This window comes from Cebus imitator, unplaced genomic scaffold, assembly GCF_001604975.1.
Source record: "Cebus imitator isolate Cc_AM_T3 unplaced genomic scaffold, Cebus_imitator-1.0 Scaffold81, whole genome shotgun sequence".
NCBI classification, from domain to species: Eukaryota; Metazoa; Chordata; class Mammalia; order Primates; family Cebidae; genus Cebus; species Cebus imitator.
In genome coordinates, this window is record NW_016107396.1 from 2,944,601 (window position 1) to 2,964,634 (window position 20,034).

At 38.7% G+C, this 20,034-nt stretch overlaps 1 protein-coding gene across 5 annotated transcripts in view; it reads left to right on the top strand.

The window, feature by feature from the left end:
• The window catches only part of ARHGAP18 (Rho GTPase activating protein 18), a 197,661-nt gene that overhangs the window by 122,945 nt on the left and 54,682 nt on the right, over window positions 1-20,034 (top strand). For 4 of the 5 annotated variants that reach the window (XR_001826694.2, XM_037740231.1, XM_017533283.2 and 1 more), the window contains exons 2-4: window positions 8,779-8,981; window positions 12,277-12,512; window positions 17,587-17,650. Coding sequence is in view for 4 of the 5 variants with exons in the window: in XM_037740231.1 (XP_037596159.1) it covers window positions 8,779-8,981; window positions 12,277-12,512; window positions 17,587-17,650 (503 nt within the window). In the remaining variant the exon portion in view is untranslated. Of the gene's footprint in view, window positions 1-1,293; window positions 1,302-8,778; window positions 8,982-12,276; window positions 12,513-17,586; window positions 17,651-20,034 lie in introns of those variants that run through there. The other variant, XM_037740232.1, reaches the window with a different exon arrangement.

The window sequence follows — 20,034 nt, forward strand, 5'->3', positions numbered from 1 at the left end:
TTTTTGAGACTCACTATGTCTCAAGGCTGGAGTGCAGTGGTGCGATCTCGGCTCATTGCAACCTCTGCCTCCTGCGTTCAAGCAATTCTCCTGCCTCAGCCACTCAAGTGTCTGGGACCACAGACATGCACTACCATGCCCAGCTAATTTTTGTATTTTTAGTAGAGGTAGTGTTTCACCATGTTGGCCAGGATGTTCTTGATCTTCTGACCTCGTGATCTGCCTGACTCTGGTTCCCAAAGTGCTGAGATTATAAGTGTGAGCCACCATGCCTGGCCTTGACTTTTATTTTTAAAGACAAAGCTGAAAGAAATAAGTAAATTTTACTTTTTTTCCTAAAATGAAAAGGGTAATGTATGCAAAGAGGAATACAAGTAAGTTTATGTGAAATTCAGTACATCCTGAAGACTATAGCAATTGAGTCAGAAAGAAGAGATTAGACTCGGCCAGGCGACGTGGCTCATGCCTGTAATCCCAGCACTTTGGGAGGCCGAGGTGGGCAGATCACAAGGTCAAGAGATCAAGACCACCCTGGCCAACAGGGTGAAATCCCATCTCTATAACAATGCACAAATTAACCGGGCTTGTTGGTGTGTACCTTTAATCCCGGCTACTCGGGAGGCTGAGGCAGGAGAATTGCTCGAACCCAGGAGGCAGAGGTTGCAGTGAGCCAAGATCACACCACTGCATTCTAGCCTGGGCAACAGAGTGAGACTCTGTCTCAAAGAAAAAAAAAAAATTAGAGATTAGCCTCCTTTCTTTGGGTTCAGATGGTTGTATGGGTGTGTGTGTGGGGGGGTGGGTGATGTGGTATTGCTTTCTAATCAACTTCTTACTGCCTTTAGGCATTATCAGTGTTCTTTCTTCCTAGATGTCATAGCCACTTCTAATAATTACTGCTTTCAGCTAAACAACAGTAGGCATTCTCTTCGAAGGGGAAAAAAAACGAGGTGGGTCATTCATAGGCTGCAGCTCTTCATAGTCATTCAAATTCAGCGTATTCTGATGGACAGGGCAGTTAATACACAATGTTAATAGCTTTACCATCTCACCATGGTAGCGATTACGGTACTTCTTTAAGATCACTACTGAAATGAAAGAGAAGTCTACGCATGAGAAACACGATTTTTTCTCAGCATAGAGATTCTGTAGATAAAGAAACAGTATTAAATTTAAAAATTTTAAAATTTACAAAATGAAGTTTTTTAAAAAACGGATTATATTTGAAGTTATGCCCAGTATAACACAAACCTTTTTTTAAAAAAAATAGAGATGGGGGTCTTATTTTGTTGCCCAGGCTGGTCTTGAACTTCTGGGCTCAACCACTCTTCCCACCTCAGCCTCCCAAAGTGGTGGGATTACAGGTGTGAGCCACTGCGCCTGGCCACAAACCATATTTTAGAAAGTGCATTGACAGACACAGTGGCTTATACCTGTAATCCCAGAACTTTGGGAGGCTGAGGCAGGGGGATTGCCTGAGGCCAGGAGTTCCAGACCAGCCTCGGCAATGTAACGAGATTCTGTGCCTGGGCAATGTAACGAGACTCTGTCTCTACAAAAAATTAGCCAGGTGAAGTGGTCTGTGCATGTAGTCCCACCTATTCAGAGGGGCTCAGTTAGGAGGATCACTTGAGCCCAGAAGCTTGAGCACTGTACTTTGGCCTACGTGACACAGTAAGACCCCATCTCAAAGATAAAAAAATGGAAAAAACCCCAAAACCAGAAAGTGCATTAGAAAAGGTTTCCCATGCCTTTTAAAGAGATATGGTTTGATTTTAAAATGTATTTTTTTCTTGATAAGTGTAACGGTCATTTGGAGATGCAAATTATAGGCTATGTCAACCAAATTACTTTTGCCTTGTCTGTATGCAATACAAACTCAGAAAGATTGATGTGTCTGAGGAAAGAGAAGTAAATCCTACCCTTTTAGTCTGTTTGACATATTAAAGTGACCACTGAAGAAGGAATGAGGACATTAATCCATTCTATCACCCCTTTGCTGGGTAAAATTGAGGGAGATTTAACCTTGAGGCCTCATTACCTCATCTAAAAATTGATGGGATAGGTTTAAATCTTTGAGGTGTAATAGCATTCTAATGTTTAAACTTCAGTACATATGGCTTTTTCTAAATATTCTTAGTCATTATGGTTGATGATAAGTCACGATCTGGGTAAGAACCATCAGCCTTTTTTTTTTTTTTAGACATTAAAACAGAACAAAGCCAAAACAAAAATAAACTTTATTCTTCTGTCTTTTACTGTGTATCCCAACGCAGTCACTACTTGCGCTGCATGAAAATAAAAGTGAAATAAAGTGTATCCTTTTTAGAAAAAAAGGATCTTGTAAGAAAACAAAAGAAGACAGGGGCTAGGATCAGAGGACTTCAAGAAAGCTGACTTTGGGCCACAAAAATGCTTCTAGAAGGGTCAGAATCAGCAGACAGACAGGATATAAAGTTTCACAGTAGGACTTTTAACAGGGTACGGAACACGGAAATTGGACCAGATAGTTAAATATATGAGCTCAGAAGAAATAAATAAATCTGCCTTGAGGGTTTGTTGTTGTTGTTGCTTTTGAGATGGAGGCTCACTCTGTCACCCAGGCTGGAATGCAGTGGTGTGATCTCAGCTCACTGTAACCTTCGCCTTCAGGGTTCAAGCGATTCTCCTTCCTCACCCTCCCGAGGCAGAAGTCTACAGGCGCACGCCACCACACCTGGATAATTTTTTATTTTTGGTAGAGATGGGATTTTGCCACATTGGCCAGGCTGGTCTCGAACTCCTGACCTCAGGTGATCCGCCCGCCTCGGCCTCCCAAAGTTCTGGGATTACAGGCGTGAGCCACCGTGCCTGGCCGAGGGGTTTTTAGGTAGAGGATAGGGATGACAAAGGCGTATTAAGGGAAATACACATTTTCAAATATTCTAGCCACAAGGGGAAGCCCAGAGAGAACTTCTGCCCTTTACTCATAATGGACACCAGTACATGATTAACAGTATTGGAAAGGGAGGGTTTTTTTAATGACGTTTTTATTCTTTGCCATTATAGTATAAATTAAATATGGATAGATTGGAAAAAGTCCCAGTTTTTGTGAAAGGATACAGAACTAAACAAAAATAAAGAAATAGGTTGAGTCACTAGGAAAGCATGTCTATTTCTTTCAGAGGGCTTTTTGGAGTGTTGCCCACAGAGCTGAAATGTGCATTTTCAGATCCATTAGGTGTTATTTTTGAGAATTCTTAAAGCAGTGGTTTTCAAAGTGTGGTCTGGGAACACCTGAGGCTCTCCAGACCCTTTCCCGGGTCTAGGAGATTAAAACTGTTTTCATAATGACACTAAGATGTTGTTTGCCTCTTTCACTCTCATTCTCTCATGAGAATACAGTGGAGTTTCCCAGAGATGACATGAACTGTAATATTGTGAAAGATTGAATGCAGAAGCAGATGTAAGAATCCATATGTCTTCTATTAAGCTTGACATTAAAGGCAGTTTCAAAAATATAAAACAGTGCTACTCATCTCACTATTTTATTTGAAACAATGGCTTTTTAAATGTTATATATGTGAAGATGTTTGTTCTTAAATGAATAGTATTTAAATTTTTTTTGTTTCGGCATTTAACACTATAAATACCAATAGATATTGCCTACATAAGCAAAAACTCTTTGAGGATCTTAGAATAATTTTAAGTGCGTAAAGGAGTCCTGAGTTCAAAAACCTTGAGAATACCCTAGAGGATATATGATTCCTCTGGACCTTATTAAACAGTGGAGGGGCGTTTATATGCAGTTAGTACAGTGCAAGTGTACCTAGGACCTTTTTCATGATTACCTATGAGGCACTTCAGTAAGAATTTTCACAACAAACAAAACAAGCACGGCTATTGTTATTCTTCCCATTTTTTAGATAGGAAAAGTGAGGAGTAAAGAAAGCAAGTGATTTACCAAAGATTGCAGTTAAGTAGAGCTGGAATCATTTGGCACTTAGACTCCCAGTTCCATCTGTTTCCATTTCATTTTGCTGACTGAGCTGACTGCATGGATAGCAGAATGAATCATCAAGCTTCCAGCTTACCTCAGTATAATCAATGATAACCCCCACCTCTTTGTGAAGAAAAAATGTCAGACCAGTTTAATATTTGCTACGAGAAAATAAATAAGAGGCATTATTACTCATACCCTGAGCGATATCAATGCCTTTGAAATTCACTGACCAGGTGGAAAATGCATCACCAGAAAATGGGATAACATGTAACTGGAGAAAATACAACAAAACAAAGCCCTAATTTTTATAAGCAGAGCATGGATGAGATGCTGGCAGGATGGAAAAGAAGATTCTGGGAAGGCCCGTCAGGGTCTGTAAAGTGAATATTTGCTTGTGATGTGAGTGTCTGTGGAAAAAAAAGGAAAAATGATGATACTCTAGTGTATTGGACACAGCATGACTTGTACAGCAAGCTAGGAAGTGATTCTTAATAGAGCAACGCCAGCAACTTCCTTTAGAGCATAGTGTCTAGTTCTGTCATTATAGTGGTAAAAGGTGAGAAATGTGGGAGCTTCTGAAGCATATCCATGGCATGATTAGCACACAGCATTCTGGAGGGAGAGTGAGGAGGAAGGAACTTGGAATAATTGCTTGCCAGAAAGTCAGGTAGGGGTCACTGGTAGTTGCCTGTGGTATAAGCCGCATGTTCCTTTGATGTCAACACCATGTGTCAGCCTGGGTCTTTTGGAAATATAAAATATTTCTGCTCTCTAGCTCTCTACTTCATTACATCTAGCAGATGTTGCTTTATGTTTTTGAACCCAATTTGCAGAATGAACATGGTATCATATAACATACTACTAAAAACAGAAAAAAGGAAACCAGTGAACTGGCCTCTTAGCAGAACAGTTTTAAGGTGGTCCAGACTTTTAGCCATTGGCTGTCTGAAGTACAAAAGTAGAAAATATTCTATGAAGAAAAAAAGTCAAACAACATGTTCATTGATGTATCCTAAAAGAATGTTCACTTACATTTTTAGACAAATTAAAAAATACATGGCAGGTTGACCAAGGAGGGTAGTCTATTACTGAATGACTGCCTCTTGGCCACTCCTCATCCCCTCATATTTAAAAATGATAATGTGTTCTTGCAGTATTTACCAGTGATCAAAAAAAAAAAAAAGAAAAAAATACAGAAGAAAAAGAAAATTCCTCCTTTCCATGACTCAGTATTTTTAGGTTGTCACAAACCTATTCAGCTTCCGAATCTTATTAAAGTCAAAATATTGAGTCAATTCATCAGCACTAAGCTATTCGATTTTTGCTTTATGCATGTTTAGAAAGCAAGGCTTGATATAGATGGTGTATTTATGTAACAATGGTGTTACTCAATGACCTTGCATTTTTCTGCACATGCTATCTTAATGGAAATTTACTGGAAAATTCTTGCCAGAATAAACACATTCCTTCAGGACTGAAAGGCTTAATGTACTTCTAGTTCAACTGTACCTTTTTCCCGTGAGCAGATAAACCAAATTACTTGGCATTAGTCATTATACGTCACACAGTTTACAGTACTTATTGTGGTCTCACGGGGGTAAGAGTTAAAGGAGACAGAGGTAAGGTGGTCCATTTTACACTGTGAGAGAGAAAACAAAGCCATAAGGTGTCTGTAATATTTTATATGCAATATGAAAAAATGAATCAGGCAGGCATCTGTAAATTAACTTTAGCTATTGTGGTAAGGCAGAATTAAAGAATATGAACCATATAGATAAGTTGAGTTGCTGAACCAGAAATTTAAAAATAAATATTTTTTAAGAGAGGGATGACTTTCTCATTTACATGTTAATTAAATAATCAGGAATGAAAACTCTACAAGAAAAACACTGGCTATTTAGTGACCATTGGAGCCGGATATGGGGACCCAGGTGGAATACAGAGATGTAAACAGGATGACTCAGGCCACGGAGGGAGGAAGTACCCCTTGAATTAAGGGATGAAGGAGGCAAACAATGAACAATGGAGATCTAAGGAAAGAGATTCACAAACATGTCTAGACTTTATGCTTGTTGGCCCCTGTCCTAATTCCCACCCATCACCACCCCAAGTTTGCTACTGGGGAGAGATTATAGTGATTGTTTATTCATGCATGCAACCAGCATTAATAAAGTTTGTAATCAAGGCAGGAAGAATCATCCTTAAAGGAATAAAACTGGCTTATTAGCATATTAAAGCTAAGTGCTCAGTTACACAGCATTTATTTGCAGCAATAGGCAGGCAATTAAGTTCCTTGACTTTTCCTAACAAACCAGTTGGAATTAAGCTGCTAGATAGATTTGCCTAGAGTTTATGACCCTCTCCCTTATGTACTGTTAAAATCCTACTATTATTATTTTTGAGACAGAGTCTTGCTCTGTTGCCCAGGCTGGAGTGCAGTGGCATGATCTCGGCTCACTGCAACCTCCACCTCCTGGGTTTGAGTGATTCTCCTGCCTTAGCATCCAAAGTAGCTGGGATTACAGGCGCCCGCCACCACGCCTGGCTAATTTTTTGTATTTTTAGTAAAGACGGGGTTTCACTATGCTGGTCAGGCTGGTCTTGAACTCCTGACTTCATGATCCACCAGCCTTGGCCTCCTAAAGTGCTGGGATTAGAGCCGTGAGCCATTGCACCTAAAATCCTACTATTTTAAACAATTTTGGGAAAGGCTAGTTTAAATGTGAATGGTCACATGCTATTAAAGAATTTTGTTATAATTTTAAAATTATTTTCAGTATGTACGGTAAGTACAACCAATCTGGCAAACAAAGAATTGGAAAAAATTGGAAGTCCTTCTTGGGAGAAGCAATCTGAAAATTAGAATAGCAAAACAGTTGTTCAACTATTGTTCTCACTCAAATTGTATTCTTTTTTTTTTTTTTGGAGACGGAGTTTCGCTCTTGTTACCCAGGCTGGAGTGCAATGGCGCGATCTCGGCTCACCGCAACCTCCGCCTCCTGGGTTCAAGCAATTCTCCTGCCTCAGCCTCCTGAGTAGATGGGACTACAGGCACGTGCCACCATGCCCAGCTAATTTTTTGTAGTTTTAGTAGAGACGGGGTTTCACCATGTTGACCAGGATGGTCTCGATCTCTTGACCTCGTGATCCACCGGCCTCGGCCTCCCAAAGTGCTGGGATTACAGGCTTGAGCCACCGCGCCCGGCTGAAATTGTATTCTTTAAAAAAAAAAATTAGTTTTATATTAGTCTATTCTCACGCTCCTAATAAAGACATACCCAAGACTGGGTAATTTATAAAGCAAAGAGGTTTAATTGACTCACAGTTCAGCATGGCTGGGGAAGCCTCAGGAAACTTATAATCGTGACGGAAAGGGAAGCAAATACGTCCTTCTTCACATGTTGGCAACACGGAGAAATAATGAGCGTAAAGGGGAAAAGCCCTTTATGAAACCAGCAGATCCCGTGACAACTCACAATATGAGAATAGCAGGAAGGTAAATGTGCCATGATTCAATTACCTTCCAATGGGTCCCTCCCAGGACACATGGGCTTATGTGTACTACAGTTCAGGATGAGATTTGGTGGGGACATAGCCAAACAGTATCAATTGTATACGAAGGAAAGGCATCAAAGCTGAAAAAATTCTTCTTTTAATTAATCAATCGTGGTTTTCTCTATAAATAATAATAAAACAAAAATTTAATATTGGTTTTTTAAAAGGTTTTTATTATGAGTTCCTTTAATTCAATTTTGGAAGTAGGTGAGGTGAATTATAACAAAAAATACAGTTTACATGAAGTTACACAAATACTCTCATTTATTCAATTCTTCATAAATAGTAGAAATGTTTGAGGTAATTTTAAGCTATTCAGAATTGCTAAAAATGAGTTTTTACCACATTATGGAATTTTTAATACAGATAAATCATGGGTCCATTTATAAAAAAAGATTAGAAATTGCTTTCTACAGTACGGTATAACAGCAAACTCAAATCATCCTATTTCTATTTTGATTTCAAAAATATAATGGAAATTCAAATACTGCTTCATTGGTTGAATATATTTGCTGTATAATAGTTGACTAAGTTTGTGTTTATCATGTATGAATATAAATGATAAACACAAAAATTATATAAAGTTCATTCCCAATTTAATAGTCTGTAATCAAGATTTAACATGTTGTTTTGTAAAAACAAAGTTTCAGCTTTAAGTGAGTCTTAGGGCTGGGTGTGTTGGCTCATGCCTTTAATCTCAGTGCTTTGGGAGGTTGAGGTGGGAGGATCACTTGAGGCCAGGAGTTTCAGACCAGCCTGGGCAACACAGCAAGACTATATTTCTGGGAAAAAAAAAGTTAACTGGGCAAGATAGTATGCACCTGTAGTAGTAGCTACTCAGGAGACTGAGGTGGGAGGATCACTTGACCCCAGCAGTTTGGGATTAGAATGAGCTATGGTCACACTGGTGCAATCCAACCTTGGCAGCAGAGTAAAGCCTTGTCTCTAAAAATATATATTTGAAAAGTAAGTCTTCATTTAATGTAAATGGAAAAAAAATGTACCATGTTGCTCTTTGTACTTCACCACACTTTTCTGTGGAGTACGAAACTGTTTATTTTACAAGCATATTATAATCAGCAGCACTCCAGAATAAAGAGTTTCAAAATATATATCCCTTTGGTTTTATTAAGGAAAACTTAAGGAGTTAACAAATTCTCCAGGTTATTGCTGTGTTACTTTAGAAATTATATTACTTCCTTTTGTACTAAAATGAACCATGTGTTCTTTTGAATTTGCAGTGGCAGATATGGTCAATACACTATGAACCAGGAAAGTACCACCACCAAAGTTATAGAGAAGCCTCCATTTGATCGATCAAGTTCCCAGGATTCTTTGGATGAACTGTCTATGGAAGACTATTGGATAGAACTAGAAAACATCAAGAGATCTAGTGAAAACAGACAAGAAGCTCAAGAGGTGGTTGTCGTCAAAGAGCCTGATGGTAATAACTAACAAATAAAGCTTTTGTCGTTTGTATATGGATTCATAGGAAATGAATGCATAGGAAGGAAGAGAATAAGAACAATTAAAGATAGGACCACCGAAAACAGATTCTGCCTTTCAACTTGAAAATTACTTGTTTGAGGCAGATTTATGGATGCAGCTGCCAGATACAACGGGCATGAGTAAGCTTAGTCATAGACGTGGCTTTAATGTTGATGGCTAAGCTCACTGTATCATAGCTTTTTAGAGTTAGACTTCATCTTTGAAACCATCTAACCTCCCTTTAAATTTCTTCTGTAATGTGGTAGCCACATTGTCATTTGGTCTCCAGTGAGTGCAGGTGGCGATAGAAAGAGCACTACTTGGCAGTGATACTGTTTTTCCAGTGGTCAGTCAGCTTGAGTTTTTTTGGTCTTTGTTTTACTGATTTACAATCTACAGTCCTCTAACTTTGACTCTCTTGCTGTAGTTATGCCTTTGGGAGAACAGAACAAGGCTCTTCTATTTTTACATGATAGCCTTTCCTATATTTGAGGACACTTATTTTGTTCCTAGCCAGGACCTTTATGGAAAGAAAATTCACATCAATCAATCCTTGTGGGTGGTTTTCAAAGACCTGTTGTGGGCCCGGCTATTTTGTCATTCAAAGTATAGTTCACCAGATTGGATGCAATGGCCCGGGTTTAGCCAACTAGCCTAAAAATATAGACTTGAACAGTAGATGGTGGCATTAGCATTTTAAGCTTCCATATTTACTTCTTTCTCATATTTGGTGCATAATTTCTGTAGAGTCACTTTCCCGCCATATTTCCCATTCTCTGCTATGATACTTGATATTCTGGGAGAAACATGTAAAACTTAAACATTTTTTTGTACTGTTTCTCTTAATTTCTGAAATTCAAGCAGTTACCAAGTTTTTCATGACCATTTCTCGTCTGTGGTATTAGCTTTCTTTCCATGCCCCGTGCCATCTATAAATTTGTAAGTACGTTTGTATAAGTTGTTATGTAAATGCCAAAACGTGAGGGCCCCAGTCAGTGCCTTGTGATCCACTAATAGAGACTTCATTCTCAACACAATGAGTTCTTAACTAAATGACTTAGGATCCAATTAAGTAGCAAAATCTATATAAATAAGATTTTTCTCCTTGGCTACAACATTGCTTGAAAAATCTACCAACACTAATTTAAAAAGAACTTGGAGATTTTCCTTAATTTGATTTCTTAGATCTAAAAGAACACTACAGTTAACTCATTCTTTAGTTTCTCGTTTATTTTTCTCTCATTGTTTCCCAAATATGTTACTGGTGAAGTTAAGCTTATTTGTAGCAATTAATAGTTCATACATTTGAGGTTACGTATCTTGTTCTTAGCCAGGACTTTCTAGAAAGAAAATTTACATAAACTAATCCTTGTGAGTGGTTTCTTTTTTCTTTTTTCTCACCCTTTCTTTCTTCGTGTTTCAAGATGGAAGTATCACACTAGTCTGCTGAATAAGGAGAAAATGTGTTTGAGAAAGCAGCTTTTAAGCCTGATACATAGAAGTATGTCATTATCTGTTTGATAATTCTCCGACGTTAAATTAGTTTCATTGATTTTTATGCACTATGTGATCATCAAGAAGACTGGGAATGTTTTTTACATGCCCACACCTTTTCTTAGACTTTAAGTTGTTTAAGTTTTACCTCTACGTTTTAATGGAAAAAGTGACTCTACATAGTAATCTTGTTCATTTTCCTTGTTGGGTAACAATATCAGCTTTTTTTCTGCAGTTTGGTTTTATACACCAGTACTGAGTTCTACCTTAACAGCATAAATAATAATGGCTGACTTACTTTTTTTTTTTTTTTTTTTTTTTTTTTTTTTNTTTTTTTGAGATAGAGTCTTGCTCTATTACCCAGGCTGGAATGCAGTGGTACAATCTCAGTTCACTGCAACCTCCACCTCCTGGGCTAAAGTGATTCCCTTGCTTCAGCCTCCCTAGTAGCTGTGATTATAGGCCTGCGGCACCACACCCAGCTAATTTTTGTATTTTTAGTAGAAATGGGGTTTCACTATGTTGGTCAAGCTGGTCTTGAACTCCTGACCTCAAATGATCCACCTACCTTGGCCTCCCAAAGTGCTGGGATTACAGGCCTGAGCTACCATGCCCAGCCTTGGTGACTTACTTTTTATGCTAGTAAACTGTTTTAGTTGTCTGATGTGCAGAATGCCTTGCACTGGCTTATGTCTCTTGAATCCAAAGTTATTAATACTTGATTTCTGCCCTCAAGAAGTTTATATAGTATAGAAAGACAGATAGGAAGGACTAGGGTCTATACCATGTGATATACTCTATCTTAGGGCTTCTCAAAGCTCCTCCCATGTAACATTCTCACCTGTAGTTATGGCATAGCTGGAAGAGGTGTGCTTTAATATACAGATTAGAAAACAGAGTGAACTTGAGGCCAAGTGACTTGTCCAAAGAGACTTGGCTATCAAGGTGCAGAAATGGGGTACAGACTCAGGTCTTTTGTGCCCAATTCATTGCTCTTTTATTTTCCACTATAAACATGATGACTGGAAATAATCCATTCTAATTATCTCTGCTTTTAAATAACGTTCGTTAGATCTTACACAATATTTACAGGCATGTGAACGTTTACTTCCTGCTTTCAGTGTTTTGAATTGATTGTTATTTAATTAGCTTCCTATATAAGCTTTTTATGCTGAATATATTGTGCTTTAAAAAAATTGTAAAATAACATAATCCGATGTGCTGACTTGGAAGATTAGAAAAATTAATTTGAAAATGATTAGTTCCCAATGTTCTGATGCTGTTAACTACTTTGCTGCACTCCCTGTCAGCTACAGTGAATAGGGAAAACAAGTCTTTCCATAAATTAGTGTTGGACTCTGAGGTAGTAGTGAATTTAAGCCAAAAAACTGGGCTTAATGTACAGCCCCAGCATTGACTTCTTTCTTTAACTTGATGGAAGTAAGTTATCTTTTCATTCCTTGCTCATCTCTGGAAGGGGAACAGCATCATCCTCTGGGTTAATCTGCAGGGAAGTTATAGAGGTTAATTACATGTGAAGTCATTTAAAAATTTTAATTGAGTATACATGAAATTGATCTAAAATTTGATATCATTGTGGCTGGAGTGTGTGGCAATTGTCCAAGTTTTAGATAATGATTCTTAGCACTATGGTTCGGTCACAATAGAAGAGTTTTAGTAAGAATTTTTAACAGCTTAAAAAATGTAAAGGTTCTTATATATTGTGATTTAAATACCACTTTTCTCTACTGTCTTAGAGGGAGAATTGGAAGAAGAGTGGCTTAAAGAGGCCGGTTTGTCCAATCTCTTCGGAGAGTCTGCTGGAGACCCACAGGAAAGCATGGTGTTTTTATCAACACTGACCCGGACCCAGGCAGCGGCAGTTCAGAAACGAGTAGAGATGGTCTCCCAGACCTTGAGGAAAAGAAACAAACAACACCAGATTCCTGACGTCAGAGACATATTTGCTCAACAGAGAGAATCAAAAGAAACAGTAGGTTTTCTTTTTTGATGTTAAGGCAAAGGAATAATTGCTTACAATCAATTGGATCAGTCTGGTTTAATTCAAATTATTAAAAACGTGTGATTACCTATTCTATGCCAGGCACCAAAGCTCTATGCTTGCAGGGAACAAGAGAGACTTGCTTCCTGCCTTTCTGGAAATTATACTCATGGGGCAGAAAACCAAGCTAATTAAAATTCAGCTTGATAATCCATGCATTAGGGGAAGAGGGTGTCCTTGGAGCATTAGAAGTCACTCTGACTCCACTAGGGGTGACAAAGACAGCTTCTCAGACAACATGATTACCAATTGTTATTTAGAGAAAAGTAGGAGCAGGATATTCTTCCCTATCTATTAATGCTTGCAGGAATATTTGACTTTTCCCTAGACTCATTTGGGGATGGATGGTGTAGAGTGTGAGGGAGCTAATTGCAGCTGAATTACACAGTAGGAACTTTGAGATATGAAGTAACTTCTTCTTTGTGGTGTTGAAGAAAGATCTTAGACAAATTTAATTTAATAGAGTTTAACCGAGCAAAGAATAATTTGCAAATCGGGCAGCCCCCCAGCCCCCTGTCACAGCAGATTCAGAGACTCCAGTGCTACCGTGTGGTCGAGGAAGATTTATGGACAGGAAAAGGAAAGTGATCTACAGAAAATGGAAGTGTGGTACAGAAACAGCTGGATTGGTTACAGCTTTGTGTTTGCCTTATTTGAATATGATTTGAACAGTTGGCCACCTTTGATTGCCCAAAATTTGGTGATTGACACAAGAGTAGGTTACAGTTTGTTTACACATCCAATTAGGTTAGAGTTCACCAAAGACAAAGAAATCCTTTAGGATGAATGAAGGAGGCAGCTTTAGGTTAAGCTTTAAGGTGTCTAGCCTTAGCACAAGTGACAGCACACAAAAGATGGAGTAAATATTTGTCTAGATGATTAACTTATTAATGAAACCTGTGGGATCTGGTAGAGACTGTGGGACTGATGAATGAAGAGAGGTATCAGGGAAGGCATGATGAAAGTTTGACAGGTTAGGTGGGGTGGCTCACAGCTGTTACCCCAGCAATTCGGGAGGCTGAGGCTGGAAAGTTTGAGATCAGCCCAGGCAACATAGCGAAACCCAGTCTCTATAAAAAGCTCAAGAATTAGCTGGGTGTGGTGGTGTGTTCCTGTAGACCCAGTTGTTTGGGGGCGCTGAGGCCAGAGGATTGCTTGAGCCCAGAAGGTTGAGGCTGCAGTGAGCTGTGTTTGTGCCACTGCACTCCAGGCTAGGTGACAAAGCGAGACCCCATCTCAAACGACAACAACAGCAGACAGTACAAGAACTGTGTGGTTTACATCAGTGCTACTGAATATGCCCGATGGTGGATTACCTATTACTCATCTGTAAGGGCATAAGGAGCTTGCACAGAATATAGATGATCCTTCTTTGTTTCATGGAAAAAGTCTTGTTGTCAGAAAGAAGAAAATCAGCTGATCTAGATGATGGTCTTGAGGTCAAAGTTGATTTACATTCTGGCCTGAGTAGCTCTGGCCTAGAAGACCCAGTGAGGTGGTTGGACTGGGAATGAACATGGAATGGGACTCTTGAACAATGATTGTAATAACACCAGTTGCTGCCACCATTGCTAAACACTTACTGTGCTCACCACTTTATGCACTTTATCTCTTAATCCTTACAGCTGTCCTGTGAGTGAGGTATTAGCATTTCCATTTTATGACTGAGGCTCATAGATTTTATTTTTTATTTTTGGAGATGCAGTCTTTCTCTGTCACCCAGGCTGGAGTGCAGTGACACAATCTCAACTCATTGCAACCCCAGCCTCCCAGGTTCAAGCAATTCTCCTGCCTCACTCAGCCTTCCGAGTAGCTGGGACTACAGGCTCATGCCACCATGCTCGGCTAATTTTTTGTATTTTTAGTAGAGATGGGGCCTTACCATGTTGACCAGGCTGGTCTTGAACTCCTGATCTCAGGTGATCTGCCTGCCTCAGCCTCCCAAAGGGCTGGATTACAGGTGTGAGCCACTGCGCCAGGCCAGATTTTAAGTAACTTGCTCAGTGTCCTGTAGATAGTAAACCCAAATTTGTTTGACTTTGAAGTACATGCTTTTAACCACTCTCTATCCTGGTACATTTGCATTTTGTACATGATTCTGACATTAAGCATCCTAAATCTGAGATTCTATTTACAATATAAATAAAAAATAAGAAAAATTTTATGATTATTTATTTAGAAAGAGGAATAGAAGGGTTTGTAAAAAAAAAAAAATATAAATAAAAAATAAGAAAAATTTTATGATTATTTATTTAGAAAGAGGAATAGAAGGGTTTGTATTTAAGGTATCTTCCTGTCATATAGATACTTTTTTTGTCTTTTGTAGACATTTTATTCTTGCAAGAAATCCCTTCTAGCTGCAGATTCCTACTCTATTTGCATGATCAATTCCAGTCCATTTTACAGGAATTTTGGGGTCCTTAAATTGCTCCGGGCACTTGCTTAAGTTAAGCACTTGCTTACCATCCCGTGGTTATTTGGGATATCCATACTCATGTTAAAGGACAGAACTAGGTTTCCAGCTGAAGAAAAATGATTGGTAAGGAAATTTAGTATTATGACATTTTCCTCCCAATTAGAGAACCCTCACTAAGGGAGTTAAGAGGAAGTGAAAAGGGGGAGGAAACAGAGAGCTGAGGCTAAGCAAAATATAAATTGCAGGATTTCTGCCAGTCTCCAAGAGGATGTTGCTACTCTGTGCTAGAAACAACATTTTCCAGCAAGTTTCTGGCAGTGTCTGAACCACATGGTTTGAGTCCAAGGTAATTGGTGGATTGTATCATCTGATGGAGTCATTAAGAGAGAACTAGCAAAAGGAAATTAAAATAATGTTAACTTGCTTCCAGTGTGTGCCTTTAATTGAAACACTGCCACCCATTAGAAAAGTGCTTTATCTCCCCCATCCCTTGAGCAAACTTGGGCCAGCCATCTTCACTTGCAGTTCTTCTGTTTTTGAGTGAGTATATATTCAGCTCTTCCATGTTAAATGCTTCCTCATGAAGGCCTTGCTGACACTAGGAAATATAATACAGAAATGAACACCATCTGTACTGCCATCTTCAATTGCTAAGGAAAATAATTCCAACCACATGCTCCAAAATATGTGTTCTTTTGTGAGATTGGAATCACTCACTGTGTTCATTGTGCCATGGAAGGCCAGCCTCTGCAGGCTTGTGGGAGGAGGGACGGAGGATGGGCCTGCTGTGTCCTTCAGGGGATTAAAGTGATGCTGGACACTCACATACCACTTCTGTGACTTGGTAGTCACTGTAACAGTCCTGGGCCTTCCCTGTCTCTAAGTGGTGCATTAATGGCCTAGATGTCCCTAGCCGAGAGCTTTTCTAGGCTCTTTTTAGACTTCAGTACTAAGTACCAGATCAGCTGGGGAGACCCCCACCCAGGTGGCCTGAAGGCAGTGAGAGGCAGACACCCACACAGAACAGCAAAGTAGGTCTATCCAGGGGGCCAAAAGCCTACTGAGCTGAGAGTCTCAGGGGCTGACAGCATTCCAGGCTGGAGTCCCCGAGCAGATTCCGATCCACATATTTATTCTCTCTGAGCAGGTGACTATTATTAACAAATAGGTGTTCTGTGCTTTCCCATAACTCAGAAATATACCCAGTAGGCAGCTATTACCTGCTCACCACTGATTACAGAAAAACTAAAGTGTTCTCCACCAGGGAGTCATGGGGTCAGGGTAAACAATATTTCTCAACACAGGAGGATGAAGTCCTTCTTGGACAGCAGCTTGAGGTGAAATGTGTGGTGAGACTATAATGGCCATTTTCTGTCTCTTGAGATAAAATCCAGTAGAATTATCAATATTATTTTTAAAATAATTCGAATAGACCTCTTTCTGTGGTTGATCCACACTCTCCTTCTTGATCTCTGAATTTCTTCTGAAGCCTTACCAAGAAAGGAGGAAGTACTGACCGGCCACTTTAACTGCTGAGTGGAGTCAGCTGTGGTTTACTATGTCCATAAGCCTTTGGAAGGCTCCATTCCTTGGGGGTCACTGCCCTGACCCCTTGAAAACAGGAGTTCCTTCAGATGTTTTAGCTCTTATTGCTGGTTTGGTAATTTAGTTATTTATCTCACATTTATTTCTTGCTTTGTTTTTTACATGAAGACTTTCTATTTTATTAGAGACATGTACTTTTATAGTTTTGTAGCAGCGTGATTGAGATATAATTCACATACTATACAATTCACCCACTTAAAGTACACAATTCAATGGTTTTTTTTTTTTTTTTTTTTTTTTGCATTCTCTTTGACCCGTTTTCATTTTCTACATTTATTTTTTCTTTCACTTTTTTAGTGGGATAGTCTTTTTTTTTTTTTTTTAGCATATTCACCGTTGTGCAACTATCACCACCATCACTTTTAGCATATTTTTATTATCTCCAAAAGAAAGCCTGTATCCATTAGCAGTTATTCTCCGTATTTCTCTCCCTACTCTTAGGTGACCGCATGTCCGCTTTGTGTCTCTATAGTTTGCATATTATGGTCATTTGCTATCAGTGAAATCATATAATATGCGGCTCTTCGTGACTGGTTTCTTTCACTTAGTGCAATGTTTTCAGGGTTTATTTATGTTGCAGCATATATCAATACTTCATTTCTTTTTATAGCCAAATAACATTCCATTGTACAGATAGACCAAATTTTGCTTATCCATTCATCAACTAATAGATACTACTAATTTTTTAACATGTTTGTCTTTTCTCCTCCACTAAATAGTGGCATTCTTGATGACAGGAACACACTCAGATCTTTTTTCATGTTTCCCACTGGGTCTGCTATGGTCTCTTACAAGTTGTACGTAATCAAATATTTTTTGGATGACTGCTTGTTGATTATTACCTTAGTATCTTTTTTCCACCGTGATTATTATAATTCTGAGTACATTTCTTGTACTCTAAAGATTAGTAACAGAATTATTTACAATACTGTTTTCTCTGGTTTTGAGTTGGTGATGACTAAATGGCCTGTTTTCTATGTTTAGGCTCCAGGTGGCACTGAATTGCAGTCACTTAGAACAAATGAAAACAAATACCAAGGAAGAGATGGTATGTTGAACCTGTTTTTTTCTTTTTTTTTTCCCCCCTCTCTTTAATTAGTATAACAAACAGTTACAGTCTTACACTCACCTTCAATTCTAGTAAGCAAATTATATTAAAATGCTAATGTAGGGTCCCAAGTGGATCATTACATGAGGCTGAGCTTATAGTTGACCTTCAATTTTTTAAAATGTGTATCCCTATCTTCTGATTCAAAATGCATGTATGTATCTTCCTGAATGCTTATCATGTGCCAGATGCTATCGGGAGATGTTTACTTCATTTAATACACTAAAAAACGATGTAATGGTTATTGTTCTTATTAACCCGTTTTACAGGTGAGTGAACTGAGGCTTAGAGATGTGAAGCCACTTTCCAATGTTACACAACTAGTTACTGAGGCAGCAAACTTGCAGCATTATTCTTAAGTCACAAGCTCCTAATTCGTAAATGGGGTAACTTTTTAGATACTGTAGAAAAACTTTTAAAAATAGTTAAGATTGTTATGGGCAATTGATTACAATTTTCCTTTTTCTTTTCTTTCTCTGCTAATGTTTGGTATTCCAGAAATGAATTAGAAATTCGAGGTATGGAAGAAAGTAACTTTTTTTTTTTTTTGAGGTAGAGTCTTGCTTTGTTGCCCAGGCTGGAGTGCAGTGGTGTGGTCTTGGCTCACTGCAACCTCTGCTTCCCTGGTTCAAGTGATTCTTCTCCCTCAGCCTCCCCAGTAGCTGGGATTACAGGCATGTGCCACCATGCCCAGCTATTTTTTTTTTTTTTAATCTCTAGTAGAGACAGGGTTTTGCCATGTTGGCCAGGCTGATCTCGAACTCCTGACCTCAAACGATCCGCCTGCCTCAGCCTCCTAAAGTGTGATTACAGGTGTGAGCCACCATGCCCTGCCCAAAGTAACTATTAAGACCTTGTTAATACTAAGAAAGAATTTATGGCTATTTCATTTGTTTACCAAAAGGAAAAATATTCTAAATGAAGTTAATAGATTTAAACTTAAAAATGTAGTCCTTAATTGTTGTTTAACAAACAAAAACAAAGGTGATCTATGTTTATGTTCCTAAAATTTAGCAACTGGTGTCCCTGTCATTAATAGTGTTGCATTTGGTTTGGAAGTAGTAGGGGAAGGGGTATTAGGTAAACTGTGGAGGACTGAGGAGTGTTCCCAATGTTCCTATAAAAATCCTACATTATTCAAGATCACATAGGACATTTTCCTTCCACACTTTTCTCAGAACTTCTCTCTCGCACCCCTGCCTTAAAGATAATACGCACGCACGTGTATATACACATATATATTTATAAAAGCACTTGCTTTTTACTGTTTTGTGGATGTTTCTCCAGTTATGTATGTTACATCTAAATGAAATCACTAGGTGTTTTCTCAAATCTATGTGCCCGCAGATGTTGCAGTGGCAAGCAAGCTGGCATAGCTACCCTGCCTGCTAGAGACCTGGGTCGTCAGGAGAGACAGACGGGTTTTTTGTGCTAATGTCAACATGCTTTGGGCTCTGGGGAAGAGTGACTGGCAGTTGGTGAACAGATACTGAGGAAAACATTGTCCTTTTCTTGGTGTTTTCCTCCCTTGCCAGGGGTCATGATGTAGGCTATAGCAACAAAAGTTCTGGAAGACAAGTTCATAGTGTGAGCACTTTCCTGCCTAGCTTGCAGCAGGCAAGTGAAATGTGACAAACTTGCTGCTTGATTTACATCTGCTTTTGCTGGAATGCTACGGAGTGGGAATAGAGCCTCCGATCAGAATAACAAGAGAATGTGTAATGCCATCCAAGTCACTGAGTAGTTCCTATTGCACCTGTTCTGGGCAGCACCTTGCTGTTTCACTAGCCAGTGAATTAACCAGCATAAGCCAAACATTGGAAAGTTGAGGATGAAATGCATGGAAACATTGTTTCAGGTTCAAAAGTGGGGCTGTTTCTGATTAAAATTTGAAGGCATGGATGACATAGTCTCTTGTGAATGCTTTCCCCACACTTGGGTTTTTAAAGGTATTCCGCCAATGATACTTATTTTAAATGAAAAAGTTGCTAAGTTGTATAGTTGCAAGGGTTGTCACATTTCAAATTCATTAATCCACTGCAATGTGTTCATTTTTCATTAAATCATAAATTCTATGAAATATATTTAGAAATATTAATAATGCCCCAATAATTTTTAAAACTTTTGTATTGATATGTGGTTTCTTATTTTCTTTGGGGTTTCCACAGAGGAATGAAAAAATCTTTTTTTTAAAATAGAAGCAATTGAATCTTAAAGTCAGGTGGTTAAAAAATTTTTAAAGGCATTTCAGGATATTTTGGACAACTGAAAAACTTGAGGAGTTTTGCAAAATGTTTGTAACTCAGTGCTATTGTGCACTTAAA